The 20088-nt window shown below is 35.4% G+C and overlaps 1 protein-coding gene and 1 long non-coding RNA gene across 2 annotated transcripts in view; one reads left to right on the top strand and one right to left on the bottom strand.

Annotated features, from left to right (window-relative positions):
• The window catches only part of cdh13 (cadherin 13, H-cadherin (heart)), a 1127464-nt gene that overhangs the window by 756220 nt on the left and 351156 nt on the right, over positions 1–20088 (bottom strand). The window contains 1 exon segment of the mRNA XM_030136869.1: positions 17351–17471. Within this exon segment, the coding sequence (XP_029992729.1) occupies positions 17351–17471 (121 nt within the window).
• LOC115421145 (uncharacterized) lies at positions 3372–19073 on the top strand. The gene is made up of 4 exons (XR_003935636.1): positions 3372–3538; positions 6119–6124; positions 6890–6892; positions 19063–19073. It is a non-coding gene; the product is annotated as an uncharacterized LOC115421145 (long non-coding RNA).

The following is a 20088-nucleotide window of genomic DNA, read 5'->3' as shown; positions in this document are numbered from 1 at the left end:
TAGTCTGGTGGTCCCCAGACCTTGTACAAGACAATCCAGGCTCTTTTCATGGGTCGTTCCACGTTGGTGGAACGCTCTACCAAGTGCTACAAGAACAGAGTCATCCCTGCCTATCTTCAAGAAGCTCCTGAAGACCCAGCTCTTCCGAGAGCACCTCCTGTCCTAGCACTTTCAAACATTCCATTTTAAATATTCTAATAAGGTTTTTCCCAGGACAACCACAGATTCTTTCACGATTATCTCTGGACCTGCTGCGGTGGTCCGGCCTCTTCCCTGCCCTCATCATCACCACTCACTTATCCTCAACCGCCTCCATGTGTCTCCCCCTACTCCCCCCTTCTCCCCCTCTCCCCCAGTCCCTATCTCTATCGCTCTCTCTTTTTCCCCTTCTCTACTCTCTCTCTTTAACCCCAACTGGTCAAGGCAGACGGCCATCCTCCAGGAGTCTGGGTCTGCTCCAGGTTTCTGCCTGTTAAAGGGAAGTTTTTCCTCGCCACTGTCACCAGTCACAAGTGTTTGCTCCTGGAGGATTCTGTTGGGTTTCTGTAGAATTGACTTAGAGTCTGGTTTTGACCAACTCTTTATATAAAATGTCAAGAGATAACTTTCTTGTGATCTGGCGCTATATAAATAAAATTTGATTGATTGAGTGATTTAATTGGTTTTCCCCTGTAAGTCGCTTTGGAAAAAAGCGTCTGCCAAATGCGTAAACATAAACATAAACATAAACATTATTATTCCTGAGATGATACTGGGCTGAATGTGGCCCCTGAACTAAAAGGAGTTCGTAAGCCAATAACAACCTGCTTTTTTATGCATTTTTATTTCTGAGTATAAGTGTTTTGAAGCCAGTGAAAGGGAAGCGCAGCCGTAGTGATGGAGTGACAGAAGGAACAGCGAGGGCGTCCAGGATTTGCCCAAACAGAAAAACCATCATTATTTGCACATTCTAGGTTTCTGCATCTGTTTGTGGAGTATGGCCCTCAGCCAAGATGGATGTCCTTGAACCCCGGTCGGTGCCAACAGGTATCTTTGGCGAACAGACCGCCCCTCCACTGGTAATTACACAGGGAGGTCTACAGCAGGTGGCACAGGGCTGAGCTGCATTTCCATAAATCTGCATGTGACACCGGGGCCGACTGCAGCCGCTGGCACCCTTTATGAATCACACTCACAGGCGGCGCACAATTGGTTCAAATAGAACAAAATGGATGGTAGCAAGGTACGATAGCATCAATATGCTTTCTGTGAACGCTGGTGGATGAAATGAATTATTTGTGCTAGCAAATGGCTTTAGTTCCTACTCTTTTTTTTTTTCTCACACATATTCACTCAGTGACAAATCACACTTTGATGCTCACTTACTGTAATCTCACTTTTCTTTTTCTTTCTTTTTTTTTTTTTTTTTTTTATGTGGCTCCTCACATCAAATTGATTTATGACAGTATTACAGTCCCAGACACAAGCGTAGGTACTGTAAATCATATCTGAAGCAGAGCTGCAACAGTTAATCGATTAGTTAACAGCTATTACATTAATCAACTATTGGATTATGGAAAACTGTATTTTTACTGGATTATTAGAAGGATTTTTTTTTTTTTTTTAAGTAAATTCTCTAATTCAGGGGTGTCAAACTCATTTTAGTTCAGGGGCTACATTCAGTCCAATTTGATCTCAAGTGGGCCGAACCAGTAAAATAATAACAGTTTAAAAAAGTAAAATTCTATTATGATCAGGTTTACATCGACAAAGTTTCCTTGAAAATCTGAATAACATGAACAATTTGAATTGTCTTAAGAAAAACGAGTGCAATTTTAACAATATTCTGCCTCAGTTTATCAGTTTATCATTTACACATGTGCATTACAATCGCACAAAATGTTTAGTAACAGGCAGAATATTGGTAAAATTGCATTTACTTTTCTTAAGACATTTCTGTTTGTTCATATTTGTTCAGGTTATTCACATTTTTTGTTCAAGTATAGTTTGGTAATGCAAACATTTTCATGTAATTTTACTTTTTTACACCAAAAAAACAGAAAATTTGGGGTTGTCATTATTTACAGGTTATTATGATAATATTTTACTGGTCTGACCCACTATAAATCTAATTGGACTGTATGTGGAACCTGAGTTAAAATGATTTTGACACCATTGATTGTTAATATCTTCAGTGTAATTTTTGCATTTCACAAATTCATCCCGTGGGTCAAATTGGCAGGATTTGGTCCCCGGGCCGCATGTTTGACACCTGTGATCTAATTGAAGCTTCTTTAACCCTTAATAGGTCACTCATAGAAATACTCTGAACTTCAAAAATTCAACCTTAGTTTGTTATTGGAGGACCTAATGAGACTTCAAATTTTTCTAAATTTTTTATTGTCATGTAGATAATCAAGGTCAGTGAAGTTACCATATTTGGTTCCTTGCCCGTAAGTGGCAAAAACAAACAAAAAAAAAAATCAAGAAGTATATATATATATATATATATATATATATTACCAAGACAAATACATACAAGGTAAAATGAACATGTATTTTAGAATGTCAGAACATCACTTTTAGAACATTAGACCAACATAAGTGCTGATCCAGACCCCTGTCCACATCCACATTATTTTTTTCTTTTGTTTACTTATCAATCTTTTATGTATCATTACTGATATTTTGTTGGTTGGTTTTGTTTTGATTTCACTGTCTGCATGTCCAAAATAAAGATTTCAATCAATCAATCAACGCCTGGTACAACTAAAGGTACATTTGTTTGGACAAATATAATGATAACAACAAACATAGCTCATAAGAGTTTAATTTCAGAGCTGATATCTATCCATTTTCCGTGTTTTTTTTTTTTTTTTTTTTTTTTTTTTTTTGTGATAACTAAAATCACTTCAGTTCTTACATCAATATCTATGGCATTGTACTGACAAAAACAGTGCTTTTAGGCATTCCATGTTTTCTTTTCTGTCTATTTTAGTAACATGATACACACAGGAGGTAGAATTTGATTACATAACTATTGTTTCTAATGACTTTTGATGGTCTAATAATTATTTCTGTGACTAAGTGCTGATCCAGACCCCTGTCCACATCCACATTATTTTTTTTTTTTTGTTTATTTATCAGCCTTTTACTGATTACTGATATTTTGTTGGTTGGTTTTGTTTTGATTTCACTGTCTGCATGTCCAAAATAAAGATTTCAATCAATCAATCAATGCCTGGTACAACTAAAGGTACATTTGTTTGGACAAATATAATGATAACAACAAAAATAGCTCATAAGAGTTTAATTTCAGAGCTGATATCTATCCATTTTCTGTGGGTTTTTTTTTTTTTTTTTGATAATAACTAAAATCACCTCAGTTCTTACATCAATATCTATGGCATTGTACTGACAAAAACAGTGCTTTTAGGCATTCCATGTTTTCTTTTCTGTCTATTTTAGTCACATGATACACACAGGAGGTAGAATTTGATTACACAACCATTGTTTCTAACGACTTTTGATGGTCTAATAATTATTTCTGTGACTGTAAGTGCTGATCCAGACCCCTGTCCACATCCACATTATCCCTTTGAACATCATTCCTTACATTAGTACCATTATTTCATGGTACCTAACAAAGCAGGTCCACTCACTGTTCATGCAGAGGTGGACCTTACAGACCCTGGAGACCACAGGTGTCAAACATGTGGCCCGGGGGCCAAATCCGGCCCACCAAAGGGTCCAGTCCGGCCCTTGGGATGAAGTTGTGAAATGGAAAAATTACACAAAGAAATGAACAATCCTTTTAGTTCAGGTTCCACATTCAGACCAATTCAATCTCCAGTGGGCAGGATTCAGTCAAATATTATCATAATAACAAATGAATAATGACAACTCCAAATGTTACTCTTTGTAAATGTAAATATTTTCATGTATTTACACTAAAATAAAGTATAATTTTGCTAAAAATATGAACCTGAAATGTCTTAAGAGAAGTACAATTTTAACAATATTCTGTCTGTTAATAAATGTTTTGTGCATTTGTAGATCCACTGTGATCTGTAAGTTATAATATACATCTGTAAATGATAAACTGAGGCAGAATATTGTTAAAATTCCACTTATTTTTTCAGTTTGTTCATGTTATTCACATCTCTTGAAAGGATAGTTTGTAGATGTAAACCTTTTCATAATGTAAATTTACTTTTCTCGCTCTAAAACATAGAGAATGTTTGGAGTTGACATTATTATTTTTTTAAAAACACATTTTATTGATTTTCGACATATAAAACATAGAAACAAGACCCCCCACCACAACCCCTCAGACAGCACATGCCAGTTACAGCCTTATACAGACAAAAACGAAAGAGAAAAATAAAATTAAAAGGAAAAAAAAAAAAAAAAAAAAAAAAAAAAAGGAGTTGACATTATTTATATATTATTAAGTTATTATTTTACTGGTCCGGCCCACTGCAGATCAAATTTAGCTGAATGTGGCCCCTGAACTAAAATGAGTTTGACACCCCTGCTGGAGACACACTGATCATGTTGAGGGATTCAAAACTCATGTATCAAATATGATACATTTGGTGTTATAGCAGTGTTTTTCAACATTGGGGTCACCTGAAATTTCTAGTAATTGATAAAAATAAAAACCAAAAACTTACTAATAATAAATATATGGTGAGTTGACAGAGACAATCCCAATCCATAAAAGACATGACAAACTGTGAAGCTGAAACTGAAGCACTGTGGTTCTGTTTATCTTTCAAATGTTTATTGTGGTCAGTTTCAGATGCTGCAGCTCTTTCATAATTCATAGTTTGAGTTCTTGTTTGTTCAGTATTAATTGTCAGCCTTGGAAATCCAAGCTGGACTGACTGTACATATCCTGACCAAGGAAAAGAAAATCCTCACTTTGTGCAGTAATCTACACCTGGCTTTTCTGCCTCCGTCCATAATAATTTACATTATATAAACTAAATGTCGTCTAAAATTAACATTTATTTGCAACATAGTATAGCAAACTATTACATGATCAAAAATAAATTAATTTTAGCAGAAGTTTGTGACGTTAAAATGGGGTTATGAGTCAGAAAAGGGTGGGAAGCACTGTTTTAATAGTACAGCAATGTGAATAATCAAAAAAAATAATGTTAATAAACATTAATATACACTGGTACATACACATTTAACCCTTAATCGGTAACCATGGTGCCCCCCACAGCTACAGGTAACCTGGGGTTCAGCTAGACCCCAGGTTACCTACGGTGATAAAAACATCTAAAAATGTTATTTTTTAGTCAGTTACAATACTTTATTGCTTATAGTATGAAAGGATAGCAATGAAACGAAAAAATGTCACAAAATTGTGCTTTATTTTCCAAATAAATTCTCCTTTACTGCGTGAAGTATTTCCTTCACTAAAGTTAACAGAAAATTTCAAAAAAGTTTCACATGTTCCAAATAAACATGCTACATTGCTATAACACATTTGCAATACAGTTTCAATAAAGTTTCTCTAAAAACTAAACTATAACTAAAAACTAAACTAACTACACAATTGGGTAGTACGAATAGGTGCTCACAAACAGTCTTCACAGAAGGAAAACTGACGTCATAAACACTATCAGTCGATAAATGGTCATCATCTGATTCAGATTCTACTTCTAAATCTGCAAGCTCTGTCCTAATATCTTCATCACTCAGAGTTTTCCTCTTAGCCATGGCCTCACACGATGTTAAAATTACTCAAAAAAGATTAAAGCGCTGAAGGTTAGCGTTATTAGAAATTTATAATATCAATTATTGATCATATTCTGAAATACCTGAAATGGAAAAACAATAAATCAATATACGTTAAAGGTAACCTGGGGTCACGGGCGACCCCAAAATGTCTGTATTGCCTATATTATTCTATGAGTTCATTTTTTGGTTCCATTTTACTTTTCAGATCCCTATACTAGGAGGGTAAATGAAGTACCACGCACGAGCTTCAAATAAAAACATAGAAAACATAAAAAATTAAAAACGTGGGGTCTGCTGGGACCCCAGTTTACCTATTAAGGGTTAAGAAGATAAAAGAAAACACAGTCTCACTATTATGAATATTAAACTTTCAAAATTATAGATTTCTGTAAATAATTTCAATCTTTCTTTTTTTTTTTTTCCAGATCTTTTTATTTCATTTCTTACAACATAAACAAAAATACCCATCCCTTCACCCATAAAATTAACAAATCATTAATTTAAAATAAATGAACCCTGATGCTGTGTAGACATCTGATTTGACCACATTCCCTCAGCTCCGACTCTTTGTTTACTTCTTTAAAGCCCATGAAAACACAGATATTCAATTCAACTGTAATTACTTAAAAACAACTCATTTTTTAAAAGCCATTCATGTCTAATTCATTACAATTGTTAATTAATTACTGTGCTGCAGATTCATTACTTCACTCATTAAACCCTGGCTCTTTAATTAGAAATAAATGCCTGTATTGAGTTCTATATATCAAAGCAAATACAGAGACACATCTGTTGGTGTCAGAAACCACATGGAAATCTTATAGCGTTATAACTCACATGATCAATAACAAATTAATTTTAGCCAAGAAATATCTCCATTTTGAATGTCTGGGGTCAACAGAAATTTGTGATGTTAACCCATAAAGACCCAAACAACCACCATCGACCAGAAGCATGTACTGATCTAAACTGTTTAATATCCGTTGATCCACTAATCCTGTCAATACGTGTAAATAATTGGTGTAAAATGCAGTTTCATGGTCATCAGGATGTACAGAGGAGTTACAATGGAGTTACCGTGGAAACACGTCATCTTCTACAACATTGATTCACCAGTAAACCCATGGTGTTGGATCATTGACAGTGGATGAAGACAGTTGTTTTAATGCTCAGTTATTGATATCTTTGCAAAAAAACAAAAAAAAAACAAAACAAAAAACAAAACCCTCACATTTTGTTCAGTTATCTCTGTTTCTGATATAATAACCCTCAACTTTAATCTGAGCTTTTATGAACATCTACTTGATCAGTGAATTTAACCCTTTCATGCACAGTGGTCACTACAGTGGACAGTTATTTTACAGCTGTTTGCTTGTATATTCATGGATTTTGTTGTTTTAGTTTAATATCAGCTGACACAATACACTGCAATTGATAATATTACTGTAACTTTGCTGTTCTGGATAAACCAAATCAACATGTTGGAGTGTAAATCAATTCCTTGTTATTGTTATTAGACTGTAATTAACAACAAAAGTTTTTTTTTTTTTTTGGCATGTTATCTCCATGAAGTGACTAGTATTAGAGTTCACAACAAACAAAAAGTTAAGGATATTTCTTTTTTTTTTTTTTTTTTGTCTTTTTTTTTGGTCTTTTTTTGGTCATTTTTGCCATTTGTAAATAAAACTATGTCTGGTCATTAAAAAATGTGTTTCAATTCACACACAAAAAAGTGAAAAGCGTTGTGCAAAAAATCCCACCTGAAAAAAATACTCCCCAAAATTTTAAATACCCATAACTTTTTGTTTGTAGTGCACTGAAAAAAACAGAACATTGGATTTAAATAATAAGATAACATCAACCGGTCCCACAAAACTTTTTTATTTAAATTTTAAAAATACTAGATGACTAAATTTCAGCAAACCGTCTTAATTAAGTGCTACATCACACAGTTAAGTTGAATTTATTAAACATGTTGAATTTACTCAATATTTTTACGTTTAATTTAGTATACATCATTACATTGAATCAATTAAACACACTGAATTTACATATATCATTTCATTGAATTTAATAAACATGTTGAATTTACTAAATGTCGTTATGTTAAATTTACTAAACATCATTATGTTCAATTTATTAAACACACTGAATTTACCAAATATCATTATGTTTAATTTACTAAACATCATTATGTTGAATTTATTAAAGATTACATTGAATTTATGGTATTAATCATCATTGTGTTGAATTTAATAAACATTGGAGGACCTCAATAAATACCACGCATGTCAATTTACGTTACTCATGTTTTATTTATTTAAATCAAATTCAAAAAACAGGCAAGAAAGTGGCATGTGCCAAATGTGCCAAACACAGGTCCCGAGTGCTTTGAATGTGTCTGCATGTGTCTGTGTATGTCTGCATGTCTCTGAAAATCGACGAAAAATCCCAGGAGCACACGCCACAACAGGCCTTGCAGACAGGTGATGATCGTGCAGAAATGGCTGCTGAGCAGTACGCAGTGCGCATGTGTCAGGTGGACAGCAAACGCTTTGGGACAAACTTCATTTTTTAAGTGACTGCGTTGACTAAATTGTATTAAACAGTATTGAATATTCCCAAGACTTGTATTATTATTTAAATGTAATGTAACTCTCTTGTTTTTTTTCACTAAAAATGAATTTATTAAATATTTTCAACATAAATACATTGCATAAGGATTACTACATGGGTTTTCCATTTCTTTGAGTGTGTATATTAGAATGTGAGAAAACATCAAATTAGCAGCATTTAATGTCTTTATTTCATAGTTTTCACACAGTATATCAGTAAATACACATTTCGTTGCTTTAAAAATTAAACGCACATTTTTGCAACTCCATGAAAAATAGCTTCATAAAAAAAAAAAAAAAAATTAATCTCATTGTTTTTTAAATGCCTAAAAAGGAATAAAGAAAAAAAATCTTGATTAACATTCTCATAATTCGTGCATGAAAGGGTTAATATAGGGAAACACCTAAAAATGGAAAATGCAGAGGATAATATATAATAAATGGTGATAAATCACTTAAGAAAGGTTAGATATAGAGAAAAAGTAATTTGGGAACTGCCACCAAAGTAGCACTGGGTCTTTATGGGTTAAAACGGAGTCATGAGCCAAAAAAGGTTGGAAAGCACTGTGTTATAGGGTTAAGATCTGAAATGTGAACTCAAATGCCTGTTTTCAGTCGCAGAAAATGCAACGCGTGCCTTAGTTGGTTTATTTATTTGTTTATTTTTCTCACCTCCATAAATCCACTTGGATACACTAAACATGTTTGTCCCGCATGAATGCCATTGCAAATAAGTGTGCATATAGAGCACAGTATGCATGCCTATGATTCTGTCCACAACATGTAAGCCCTGGGACCCCCCCCCCATGGTGTGAGGTGTTTGTGCTGACAGGAGCATATTCAAGGTAATGGAAGCACTCTGTCGGCCCAGAGCAGAGCACTAAAGCAGAACTGACTTCTGTCTCCTACTACACGCACCACTGAACCTCCAGATGACAAAATGCCTCACTGGCTGACCGAATCAAACACAATAAAGCTGAAAAAGAGTAAAACCAAGATCGAAGAAGAAAATACTCAGATTTGTCATATTTTGCTGTCGAGGTGGGAAAGTATGTATTTGCAAATTGGAAAATCTGTCCGTCATTGGAGTGGCACTTAAAATGTGGCACTGTATAAGAAATGAAGATGTTATTCTTCCGTATACAGGGTGACACAAAAAACACGGGAACTTTTTAACAATCCAATAAAACCAAGAGTGATGGAAGAAAAATATTTTATTCATAGTAATTGAAACCTTAAAACATGCCATTTAAGAAACGATGGAATTTTCTTTTTTTTTTTTTTTTTTTTTTTTTAAATTACTTCCTGTACAGGGTGGGGAAGCAAAATTTACAATATTTTGAGGCAGGGATTGAAAGACAGTGTATGACCAATTAGTTTATTGAAAGTCATGAGAATTTATTTGCCACAAGAAAATTGACATAATAGAAAATGTTTTTATTCTATGTGTCCTCCTTCTTTCTCAATAACTGCCTTCACACGCTTCCTGAAACTTGCGCAAGTGTTCCTCAAATATTTGGGTGACAACTTCTCCCATTCTTCTTTAATAGTATCTTTAAGAAAGTCGACATTGCTGTGTGATGTTCTATTGGTAGCATGTTCTAAAACGCCCCAAATCGCAGAATCCAGAGGGTTTAGATCTGGGCTAGAAGGCGGCCATAAACATGATTCCCAAAAATTGCTAAAGTTGAATTTGTTGCTGTTGTCGACAAGTGTTTTGGTGTTCTTGTGTAAGATTTTAACTTCAAATCATATTTTACTGCATTTCTAACGGTCTTGTTGTCTACCTCAAGCTCAATTGCAATTTTTCTCATGGATTTGGTTGGATCCTTTAGGATTTTGGATTTGAGAGCTTTAATAAAAGCTTTGGTACGTTTTTTGTTGCTTCCTCCACTTCCAGACTTTCTCGTAATAGTTTTGCTCATAGTCATTCTCTTCTTTCCATTATAAACAGTCTTTATGGACACTCCAACTATTTTGGAAATCTCCTTTGGTGTGACGAGTGCATTCAGCAAATCACACACTCTTTGACGTTTGCTTTCCTGATTACTCATATGGGCAAAAGTTTGTGAAAAGGTATGGATAATAGTGTTAGGTATGATTATGACATCAATATATGTTTGGTTTCAAAACAACTGACGTAGTGCCTGCTGAGAAAAAACAACTAAATGTTCATTGTAAATTTTGCTTCCCCACCCTGTAGATGGCGTCCTCCTGTACGAATGCATTCTTGAAATCTGCTGTTGAGATTCCTCATTGACCGCTGCAACATCTCAGCTGGGATACTGTGAATTTCATCCTGAATTCTCTGTTTTAACTCATCCAGAGTTCTTGGTCGAGTCGTGTACACTTTACTCTTGAGATAGCCCCACAAGAAAAAAATCACAAACGGACAAATCTGGCGATCTAGGGTGCCAGGAGTACGAGCACTTCTTGGTCGTCCTGTTGGTTTCTTCTTTAGGGCAGATCCAGTCTCTTCAAAGTTATTAATCCAACATTTTATCGCGTGTTTTGATGGAACAACACCATGACGTCCTAAGTCGTAAAAACGTCGGAACTCCCTCTGCGCAGCTGTCAAACTATCACCGTTTTTATAAAACATTTTTATGGCTAACGCACGCTGTGGCCCGTTCCACTGATCCATGGTTACTAAAATGGGGGTGTGTTTACTTGCTCAAGGTCACTGTCTCATAGTGCTGCCACTTGCTCATGTCTGCCAATATGCACTTCAAAAATTCCCGTTTTTTTGGGTCACCCTGTGTAAGTGCATTACTTTAACCCTGTGTTTTTCAACCTTGGGGTCGGCACCCCACCTGGGGTCGCCTGGAATTCAAATGGGGTCGCCTGAAATTTCTAGTAATTAACCCTTTTATGCATGAATTATGAGAACCTTAATCAAGATTTTTTTCCGGAGTGTTTTTATTCCTCTTTAAGCATGAAAAAAAACCCAAAAAACAATGCGATGGATTTTTTAGGAATCTATTTAATCACGGAGTTACAAAAATGTTCACTCCGCTGGACACCAGGCGTTTAATTTTAGAAGCAAAGAAACATGTATTTACTGATATACTACGTGAAAACTATGAAAAACAAACATTTTTAATGCTGCTAATCTGATCTTTTCTCACATTTTAACATACCTGCATGGAGGTAACATGCAAAAAAACAAACAACTTTTTGTTTAAAAAAAAAAAAACCCAAAACAAAACAAAACTGTTTTTTACAGTCTAGTGACAATTAACTTTTTTTTTTACACTCAAACATGTCACTGCAGATCAGGTTTATCTAGAAGAGCAAAGTTACAGTAATGGTCTGAATTGCAGCGTATGGGATGATGCACAAAACAACAAATCCATAAATACATAAGAAAACACCTTTGATCAGCTGTCCACTGTAGTGACCACTATGCATGAAAGGGTTAATGCTGCTAATCTGACGTTTTATCACATTTTAACATGGAGATAATATGCAAAAAAACCTTTTTGTTTAAAAAAAAAACAGAAAAAACTGTTAATTACAGTCTAATAACAATTGCCAATTTTTTTTTTTTTTTTTTTTTTTTTTTTTTACACTCAATCATGTTACTGCAGATCAGGTTTATCTAGAACAGCAAAGTTACAATAATGGTCTGAATTACAGTGTATGGGATGATGCATAAGCGTCCACTGTGTCGGCTGATATGGAACTAAAACAACAAAACCCATAAATATATCAGAGAACAGCTGGAGAATATCTGTCCGCTGTACTGACCACTATGCATGAAAGGGTTCAATTCTTGTCCTGAAGCAGGTAATGGAATTCTACCGGTGTATTCTCATAATGTGGAGAACAACACATTTGCTGATGAAATAAATAAAAAAAAATTGCCAGAATAATGAGCAAGTACTAAAAATAAGTTTCACGGTAAATGACAGACTGCATTCACAAGCTATAAATTATTCTCATTGAATTTACATATTTCCATTGTATTTCATCATATTGTACAAATAAAACAACAGTTGAAGAGTGAATAAATGATTGTAGAAATTAATAATTGAAGACTGTCCTCAGCTTTGTACGGGTGTATTGCACTTTGTTGATTTTAGTGGAGAGTGAAGCAGGCAGCCGTAACTCAAACCCCCACAGGAGTAAACTGTGAGCCAGCTGACATTAGTGCTGATCTCTGTGTCGGCAGACTGGAGCTGTGCAGATAGGTACTGCCCAAGGGTCCCGCAAGACTAGACCGCACCAATAAGTTGGAGCAATATGGAGCTGAGATTGAGAATGTGAGACTTCTGTGGTGTGGCTTTTTGCATTGCAGCAGTTTGTAGGGAATCAGACGAGCGCTGCAGAAACAGAGGTGTGACAAGGCTACCTCTGGACTAAATGCAAATGAGCCTGGATGACAACAACCCTGCAGAGGTTCACACACCCAGGCCTTCCTCTGGTCTACCTTTCAGATCTTTAACCCTTTCATGCACACTGGTCACTACAGTGGACAGCTATTCTACAGCTGTTCTCCTGTATATTCATGTTTTTTTTTTTTTTTTTTTTACACATATCTTTATTAAAGTTTTAAGACACTACATATCTTTTCTGACATGAATCGGTAACATTATGTAGATCTCTACTGACCATAAACCCCCAGAATCACAAGCCCTCCCCATAGTTTTCTCACAATTTATCAGTAAATACATGTTTCTGTGCGTCAAAAATTAAACATGTGGTGTCCAGCTGAGTGGATATTTTTGCAACTTCATGAAAAATAGGTTCATAAGAATTTTTTTTTTCATTATTATTTTTTTTAATGTATATATATATATATATATATATATATATATATATATATATATATATATATTTTTTTTTTTTTTTTTTTTTTTAATTTTGTTTAATTATTTTTATTTTATTTATTTTTTAAAAAATTTACTCTTCAGAAGAAAATTTTCAATCGCATTGTTTTTTTCATGCCTAAAGAGGAATAAAAACACTCGGGGAAATATTTTGATGAAGGTTCTCATAATTCATGCATGAAAAGGTTAATGTTTGAATTAAAAACTGGCTGAGCTCAAATACACATTCCTCTGTCAGAAGGAAAATACAAACTTGTTGAGGACTAGAATTTGTCCAGAAAGCTGAGTCAACCCTTTATCGGGCAAGTGACTATTTTTGATCATTTCCACATACATTAGAAGACAATGAGAGCAACAGTTACAGTGAGGGAACAATCTCAGGTCCAATGTGATATATATTACACCTCTATCTCGTACTAAATTTAAAAAATGATTGGGTTTCCTGGTGTGTCCACACATACCGTGCCATGTTTCCTTTAAAACTCTTCTTCTTTGCTTGTTGTAACGTCACAGTACTTCTATGAGTGCCCATAAAGGGTTAAAACCAGTGGATCAGGGTCAAAATATTCCAACAGAAACAAAAACATATGCACATGCTCTGTGGAATGAGCCGCCTGAAGCTGCCTTCTAGGAAGCAAGAACAGAAAAGCCGTCTATTTTAAGTACCATCCAATCAAGGAGAATAATTCATTTGCAGACTCAGATGATGTTGTTGCTGTTGTCGTGCAAAGAAACAACCGTTTGGATCTTGTGTTTATATGAAGGCTTTTCTGTACCGTCTGATAAGTGTTACGAACAGAACATGCACACACACACACACACGCGCACACCTACACACACACACACACACACACACACACACACACATCACCTTGCCTGCTGACCTACAGATAGTCTGGCTTTACGGTGCTTAGCTCCCCTGGATACGCTGCCATTCAAATCCTCAGCCACCGCACGGGCGGACGGTTTAGAGAAGGCCGATTCACGCCTCTGCGTCAAGGGCTGTGGCACCGTCTACAGCCGCTACGTGCATGGACTACAGGTGGTGGTTGATCTGACTTCAACTAAACTGCAAACGCTCACATTCAACATGATCACCGCTGTTATGAATGAATGTAAATAAAGTGATGTCATCATTATTTCCTTGTATTTTAACAATTCCTTCTGAAACAGTTGTGTACGTTGTAGCCAGTGGCGATTTCTCAGACTGCAAGGGAAGCCCGGCTTCCCCTAAAATTACGAAAATTAAATGGTTAAATATGCTCGGTTGTGTTGACATTTTATTGACTCCAAATGTGTTAGAACACGTTCATCTCAAAGATGAGTTCGTTCAAATCAGCTTTATCACAAATCAACGGACGCGATGTTGTTCACTTCTCCTCCATTCCCGTTGCGCTGTTTTCTCCTCCATCTCTGCTCAGTGCATTTGTCCGTAGACTGCGGGCGTCTCTGGGCTTCAATGGGACTGAGTGGAACAGTTTTTTTCATTGCGTCAAAACTGGACGGTAATTGGATAAATGCCACGATGTTGTCCCGCCCCCGGACGCCGGGCGTCTCTGGGGGTGAATGGAGCTGTGGGCGGAGCTCGGCCGGGCTGGACGCCAGAATCCCACGTGCTGATTGGAGGATCGGTCAAAGGCTGAATCCCGTTTGATTGACAGCTATTTTCAGATCTACTCCTTCACTGACACAGTTCAGTTTAATACCGTCGCACATTCTGCTGTGAAATCAAGAGAGAAACCACTACGAAATTACTCGTTCATTTCTTGCACTGTAAATAAAACACACTCATTGTACTTCCTTGTTTCAATTCAACATAATTTCACTGTTTTCTTGTTTCAGTTCCATAATTTAATCATTTCTTGTTCGAGTTTAATATGGTTTTGTAGATAGTTAAATCAATCCAACTGTCGGCTAGGTCGGAGTGAAAGGAGCATCTCTTGTTTAAAAAGGCTGAAGTCTTACACCCACAACACACTGGGCCAAGGCAATCTAAGCAGAGAGGGCACTGGTCCAGTCCCTGGAAAAGACACCTACTTGGTACGATAAGGTCACTGAGCATTTTCTTAAAAAGGAACGGAGGGCCGAATGTATGTTTAAATAACTTGACTTTTTTTTTTTTTTTTTTGATGTAAGCCGCCAATGAGCTTCCCCTGTCTGAAAGACGAGCAGCCGCCACTGGTTGTAGCCCTACTCTACGCTCATTTCAGCCATTTTTAACTCTTTATAGGGCACTTGTAGAGATACTCTGAAATTCAAAATTTCAACCTTAGTGTGTTATTGGAGGACATAACAAGACTTTATCACTTTTGAGAAATTTTTCACAATTTTCTATGTAGAAAATCAAGGTCAATGAAGTTACCATATTTGCAGGGTCCCTGTGGGGTCTTAAAAAGTCTTAAAAGTCTTGAATTTACAATCTGCATTTAATACCTTAAAACAGTCTTTAAAAGGTATTGAATTTTATATGGTAAGTTTTAAGTTATGTTGTCCTTACAGACCCTGGAGACCGCATTGGACCTGAGACTGGTGACTCACTGTCTTCACTGGAACTGTTGCTGTCAGTAGTCGCTTTTTCATTGATCCTCAAATTGCATGAATATAACTTGCGCATAAAAATTTGCCTAATGGAAAAACAACAATTTCGCCAAAACTCTTGTTTTTCGATTAAAAGTTTTTGTGCTGCCAAGAGGTGTGTTTTTGAGTGTAGTGCAATTGACATGTCAAGCGAAACTGCAATGGAAAGACCTTTTTTGGCAACTAGTGTCATGTGAATAATAAAAAAAAAAACGGATGTTGACAGACATTACAGCAAGCAAAGAAGAAGAGTTTTACAAGAAACATGGTGTGGTATGTGTGGACACACCAGGAAACTGAATTATTTCTTAATTACCTCCGCCAAGGAGGTTATGTTTTTGCCAGGGTTTGTTTGTTTGTCTGTCCGTTAGTGTGCAACATAACTCAAAAAGTTATGGACAGATTTGGATGAAATTTTCAGGGTTTGTTGGAAATGGGATAAGGAAGAAATGATTAAATTTTGGTGGTGATCGGGGGTGGGGGGGCCCACGGGGCGGGGGGGGCACTGATCAGCCTTGGCGGAGGTCTGCGCTCTCCGAGTGCTTCTAGTTTAGTATGAGATAGAGGGGTAACATATAATAATAATGATGAAAATATCTGTAAATCAACCTGATATTTACCTCTGCCAGGAGGTATTGTGATCTCTTTCCTTTGTGTGCGTGCCTCGGGTGGGGGGTGGGGGGGTGCAGGTCAGCCCACCACCACCACCAAAATTTAATCATTTCTTCTTCTTCCTTGTGCCAGTATCAACATTTCCTAAAAATTTCATGAAAATCTGTCCATAACTTTTTTGAGTTATCTTGCTAACAAACAAACAAACAAACAAACAAACAAACAAACAAACAAACAAACAAACAAACACGCACGGGCGGCAGATCTGTCTTGGTGGAGGTCTGCGCTCTCCGAGTGCTTTTCTTGTTACGTTCATTGTCATTTTTATGGAATGACTTCTCGCGTCATCTCACGATAATAAAATAAACAAATCATCGCATTTGTAAGTTAATGGAAAAACCCTCATTATGCACTTCTATTTCTGTTTTTTCCACATTTTGTAAATATCGGTAAAGTTTTGCGCATATGTCCAATGGAAAAGCGACTACTCTCTTGTAATGTGTGCAGAAAGGACCAAAAATAGTCACTTGCCCGATACAGCATTAAAGGACTAAAAATGAAACCCAACTCCAGGATGATGGTTGTACTTTAAACGTGGATAAATACCATTATCAGTTGTAACCCTGTTTGTTTGGCTATGACTACAGCCCGTTATTGCTTTTTATCAAGCGTAAACAGTTGTTGCGGCTCCGCTACGACCATATAGTGTATTATACGAGCACGGTGCAAGGGTGAAATCCAACACATGAGTATAAATCACAACCTATGGCGTAGGCGTCTGCAGGGGCAAAGCTGTAACCTACGCTGTAACCCTGTGCGTAGTGTATAAATCCAGCTTAAGGGTTTTTATGTGTGTCTGCGCACCCACATGGAAATTCACGGCTCGGAATGATGCAGTTTAACAGAGAACGCTGCACGCCACTTCAAAGAAAAACAGAAAAAGTTCCACTGAAATCATCTAAAGAAGGTTTCACTGACCTTGTAAAAGCGACTGGCCTTTTAGGAAAGGTCCAGTGAAAGCCACCTGGTAGTGTTTGACCTGAAAGCCAGGCACACAGCCCTCATGGCCTCCATCCTCTTGGCCACCAGCAAGAGCAACCTGAAACACAAAGAACAACAGAAAGGTTAGAATATCACACACAAACACATGCTTTATGTGCCGATAAAGCTGGACTGGAAAGAGCAGGGGGATAAATACACGAATAAATATGGTTAAAAGAAAAAAAAACATCATTAATCTTTTTTTTTTCTCTCTTTTGAAATGGTTTTAATGTGTTTTTCAACCTTGGGGTTTGGAATTCAAATGGGGTCGCCTAGAATTTCTAGTAATTGATAAAAATAAAAAAAAATTTAAAAATGTACTAATAAAAAAATATATGTTGAGTTGACAGAAACAATGCCAATCCATAAAAGACAAACTGTGAAGCTGAAACTGAAGCACTGTTCATACACAGTTAGTTATCTTTTTTTTCTCTTTTAATTATAGTTTTTATATATTTCAGTTAATGAAAATGTTTTTCAATTCTAGTTTTCATCATTTCGTTAGTGTTTGTTAATGATAATAATGTTGGTGTAAAGCTGGACTGGAAACAGCAGGAGAAAGAAATACACGAATAAATATGGCAAAAAGAAAACATCATTAATCTTTTTTTTTCTCTCTTTTGAAATGGTTTTAATGTGGGGTTTGGAATTCAAATGGAGTCACCTAGAATTTCTAGTAATTGATAAAAATAAAAAAATAAAAATAAAAAAAATGTACTAAAAAAAAAAAAAAAAAAATATATATATATATATATATATATATATATATATATATATATATATATATATATGTATGTTGAGTTGAGAGAGATAATCCCAATCCATAAAAGACAAACTGTGAAGCTGAAACTGAAGCACTGCTCATACACTAGTTAGTTACTGTTTTTTTTTTCTTTTAATTATAGTTTTTATTTATTTCAGTTAATGAAAATGTTTTTTCAATTCTAGTTTTTGTCATTTCATTAGTGTTCGTTAATGATAATAATGTTGGTGTAAAGCTGGACTGGAAACAGCAGGGGAAAGAAATACACGAATAAATATGGTTAAAAAAAAAACATCATTAATCTTTTTCTCTCTTTTGAAATAGTTTTAATGTGTTTTTCAGCCTTGGGGTTTGGAATTCAAATGGGGTTGCCTGGAATTTCTAGGAATTGATAAAAAAAAAAAAAAAAAAAAAAAAAATGTACTAATAAAAAAATATATGTTGAGTTGAGAGAGACACTCCCAATCCATAAAAGACATGACAAACTGTGAAGCTGAAACTGGAAACAGCAGGGGAAAGAAATACCTGAATAAATATGGCTAAAAAAAAAAATCATTAATCTTTTTTTTTCTTCCTCTTTTGAAATGGTTTTAATAGTGTTTTTCAACATTGGGGTCAGGACCCTATGTGGGGTCGCCTGGAGTTCAAATGGGGCCACCTGAAATGTCTTGTAATTAATAAAAAACAAAATAAACCTACTAATAAAAAGAATATGGTGAGTTGACAGAGACAATCCCAATCCATAACAGACATGACAAACTGTGAAGCTGAAACTGAAGCACTGTGGTTCTGTTTATCTGTCAAATGTTCATTGTGGTCAGTTTCAGATGCTGCAGCTCTGTCATAATTCAGTTTGAGTTCTTGTTTGTTCAGTATTAATTGTCAGCCTTGGAAATCCAAGCTGGACTGACTGTACATATCCTGACCAAGAAAATAAAATTCTCACTTCGTGCAGTAATCTACACCTGGCTTTTCTGCCTCCGTCCAGAATAATATACATTATATAGACTAAATGTTGTCTAAAATGAATGTTTATTTGCAACATAGTATAGCAAAATATTACATGATCAAAAACTAATTAATTTTAGCAAAAAATTAGCAGAAATTTGTGATGTTAAAATGGGGTTACGAATCAAAAAAGGTTGGCAACCACTGTTTTAATAGTACAGCAATGTGAGTAAGCAAAAAATAATGCTAATAAACATTAATATACATTGGTAAATAAACATTTAAGACAAAAATACAGTTTCGCAATTATGAATTTTAAACTTTACAAATGATGGATTTCCGTAAAAAATATCACTATTTTTTTCCACATCTTTTTATTTTTTACAACATAAACAAAAATACCCCCCCACACCCATAAAATTAACAAATCATTAATCTGCAATAAATGAACCCTGATGCTGTGTAGACATCTGATTTGACCACATTCCCTCAGCTCCGACTCTTTGTTTACTTCTTTAAAGCCCATGAAAACACAGATATTCAATTCAACTGTGATTACTTAAAATCAATTCATTTTTTAAAGCCATTCATGTCTAATTCATTACAATTGTTAATTAATTACTGTGCTGCAGATTCACCACTTCACTCATTAAACCCTGGCTCTTTAATTAGAAATGAATGCCTATATTGAATTCTATATATCGAAACAAATAAAGAGAGACTTCTATTGGTGTCAAAAACCACATGGAAATCTTATAGCGTTATAACTTTGTTGTGTGATTCATCATGGATCAGACCGATTTTAATTAAAAACCAAAAAAAAAAGTGTCTTAATTAAAGGTTTGATTAAATTACAGAGTGGATGCGTTACGTAGCTCCTCTTTTTTTAAATTCTTCTAACACTGTGAAAGTCAAAATGTCATTTGGCTCTTATTTGTAATTTTACTATTTTTAAATGAAAGCA

Source organism: Sphaeramia orbicularis, chromosome 6 (genome assembly GCF_902148855.1).
Source record: "Sphaeramia orbicularis chromosome 6, fSphaOr1.1, whole genome shotgun sequence".
NCBI classification, from domain to species: domain Eukaryota; kingdom Metazoa; phylum Chordata; class Actinopteri; order Kurtiformes; family Apogonidae; genus Sphaeramia; species Sphaeramia orbicularis.
This window is presented reverse-complemented; position numbering and strand designations above follow the sequence as displayed.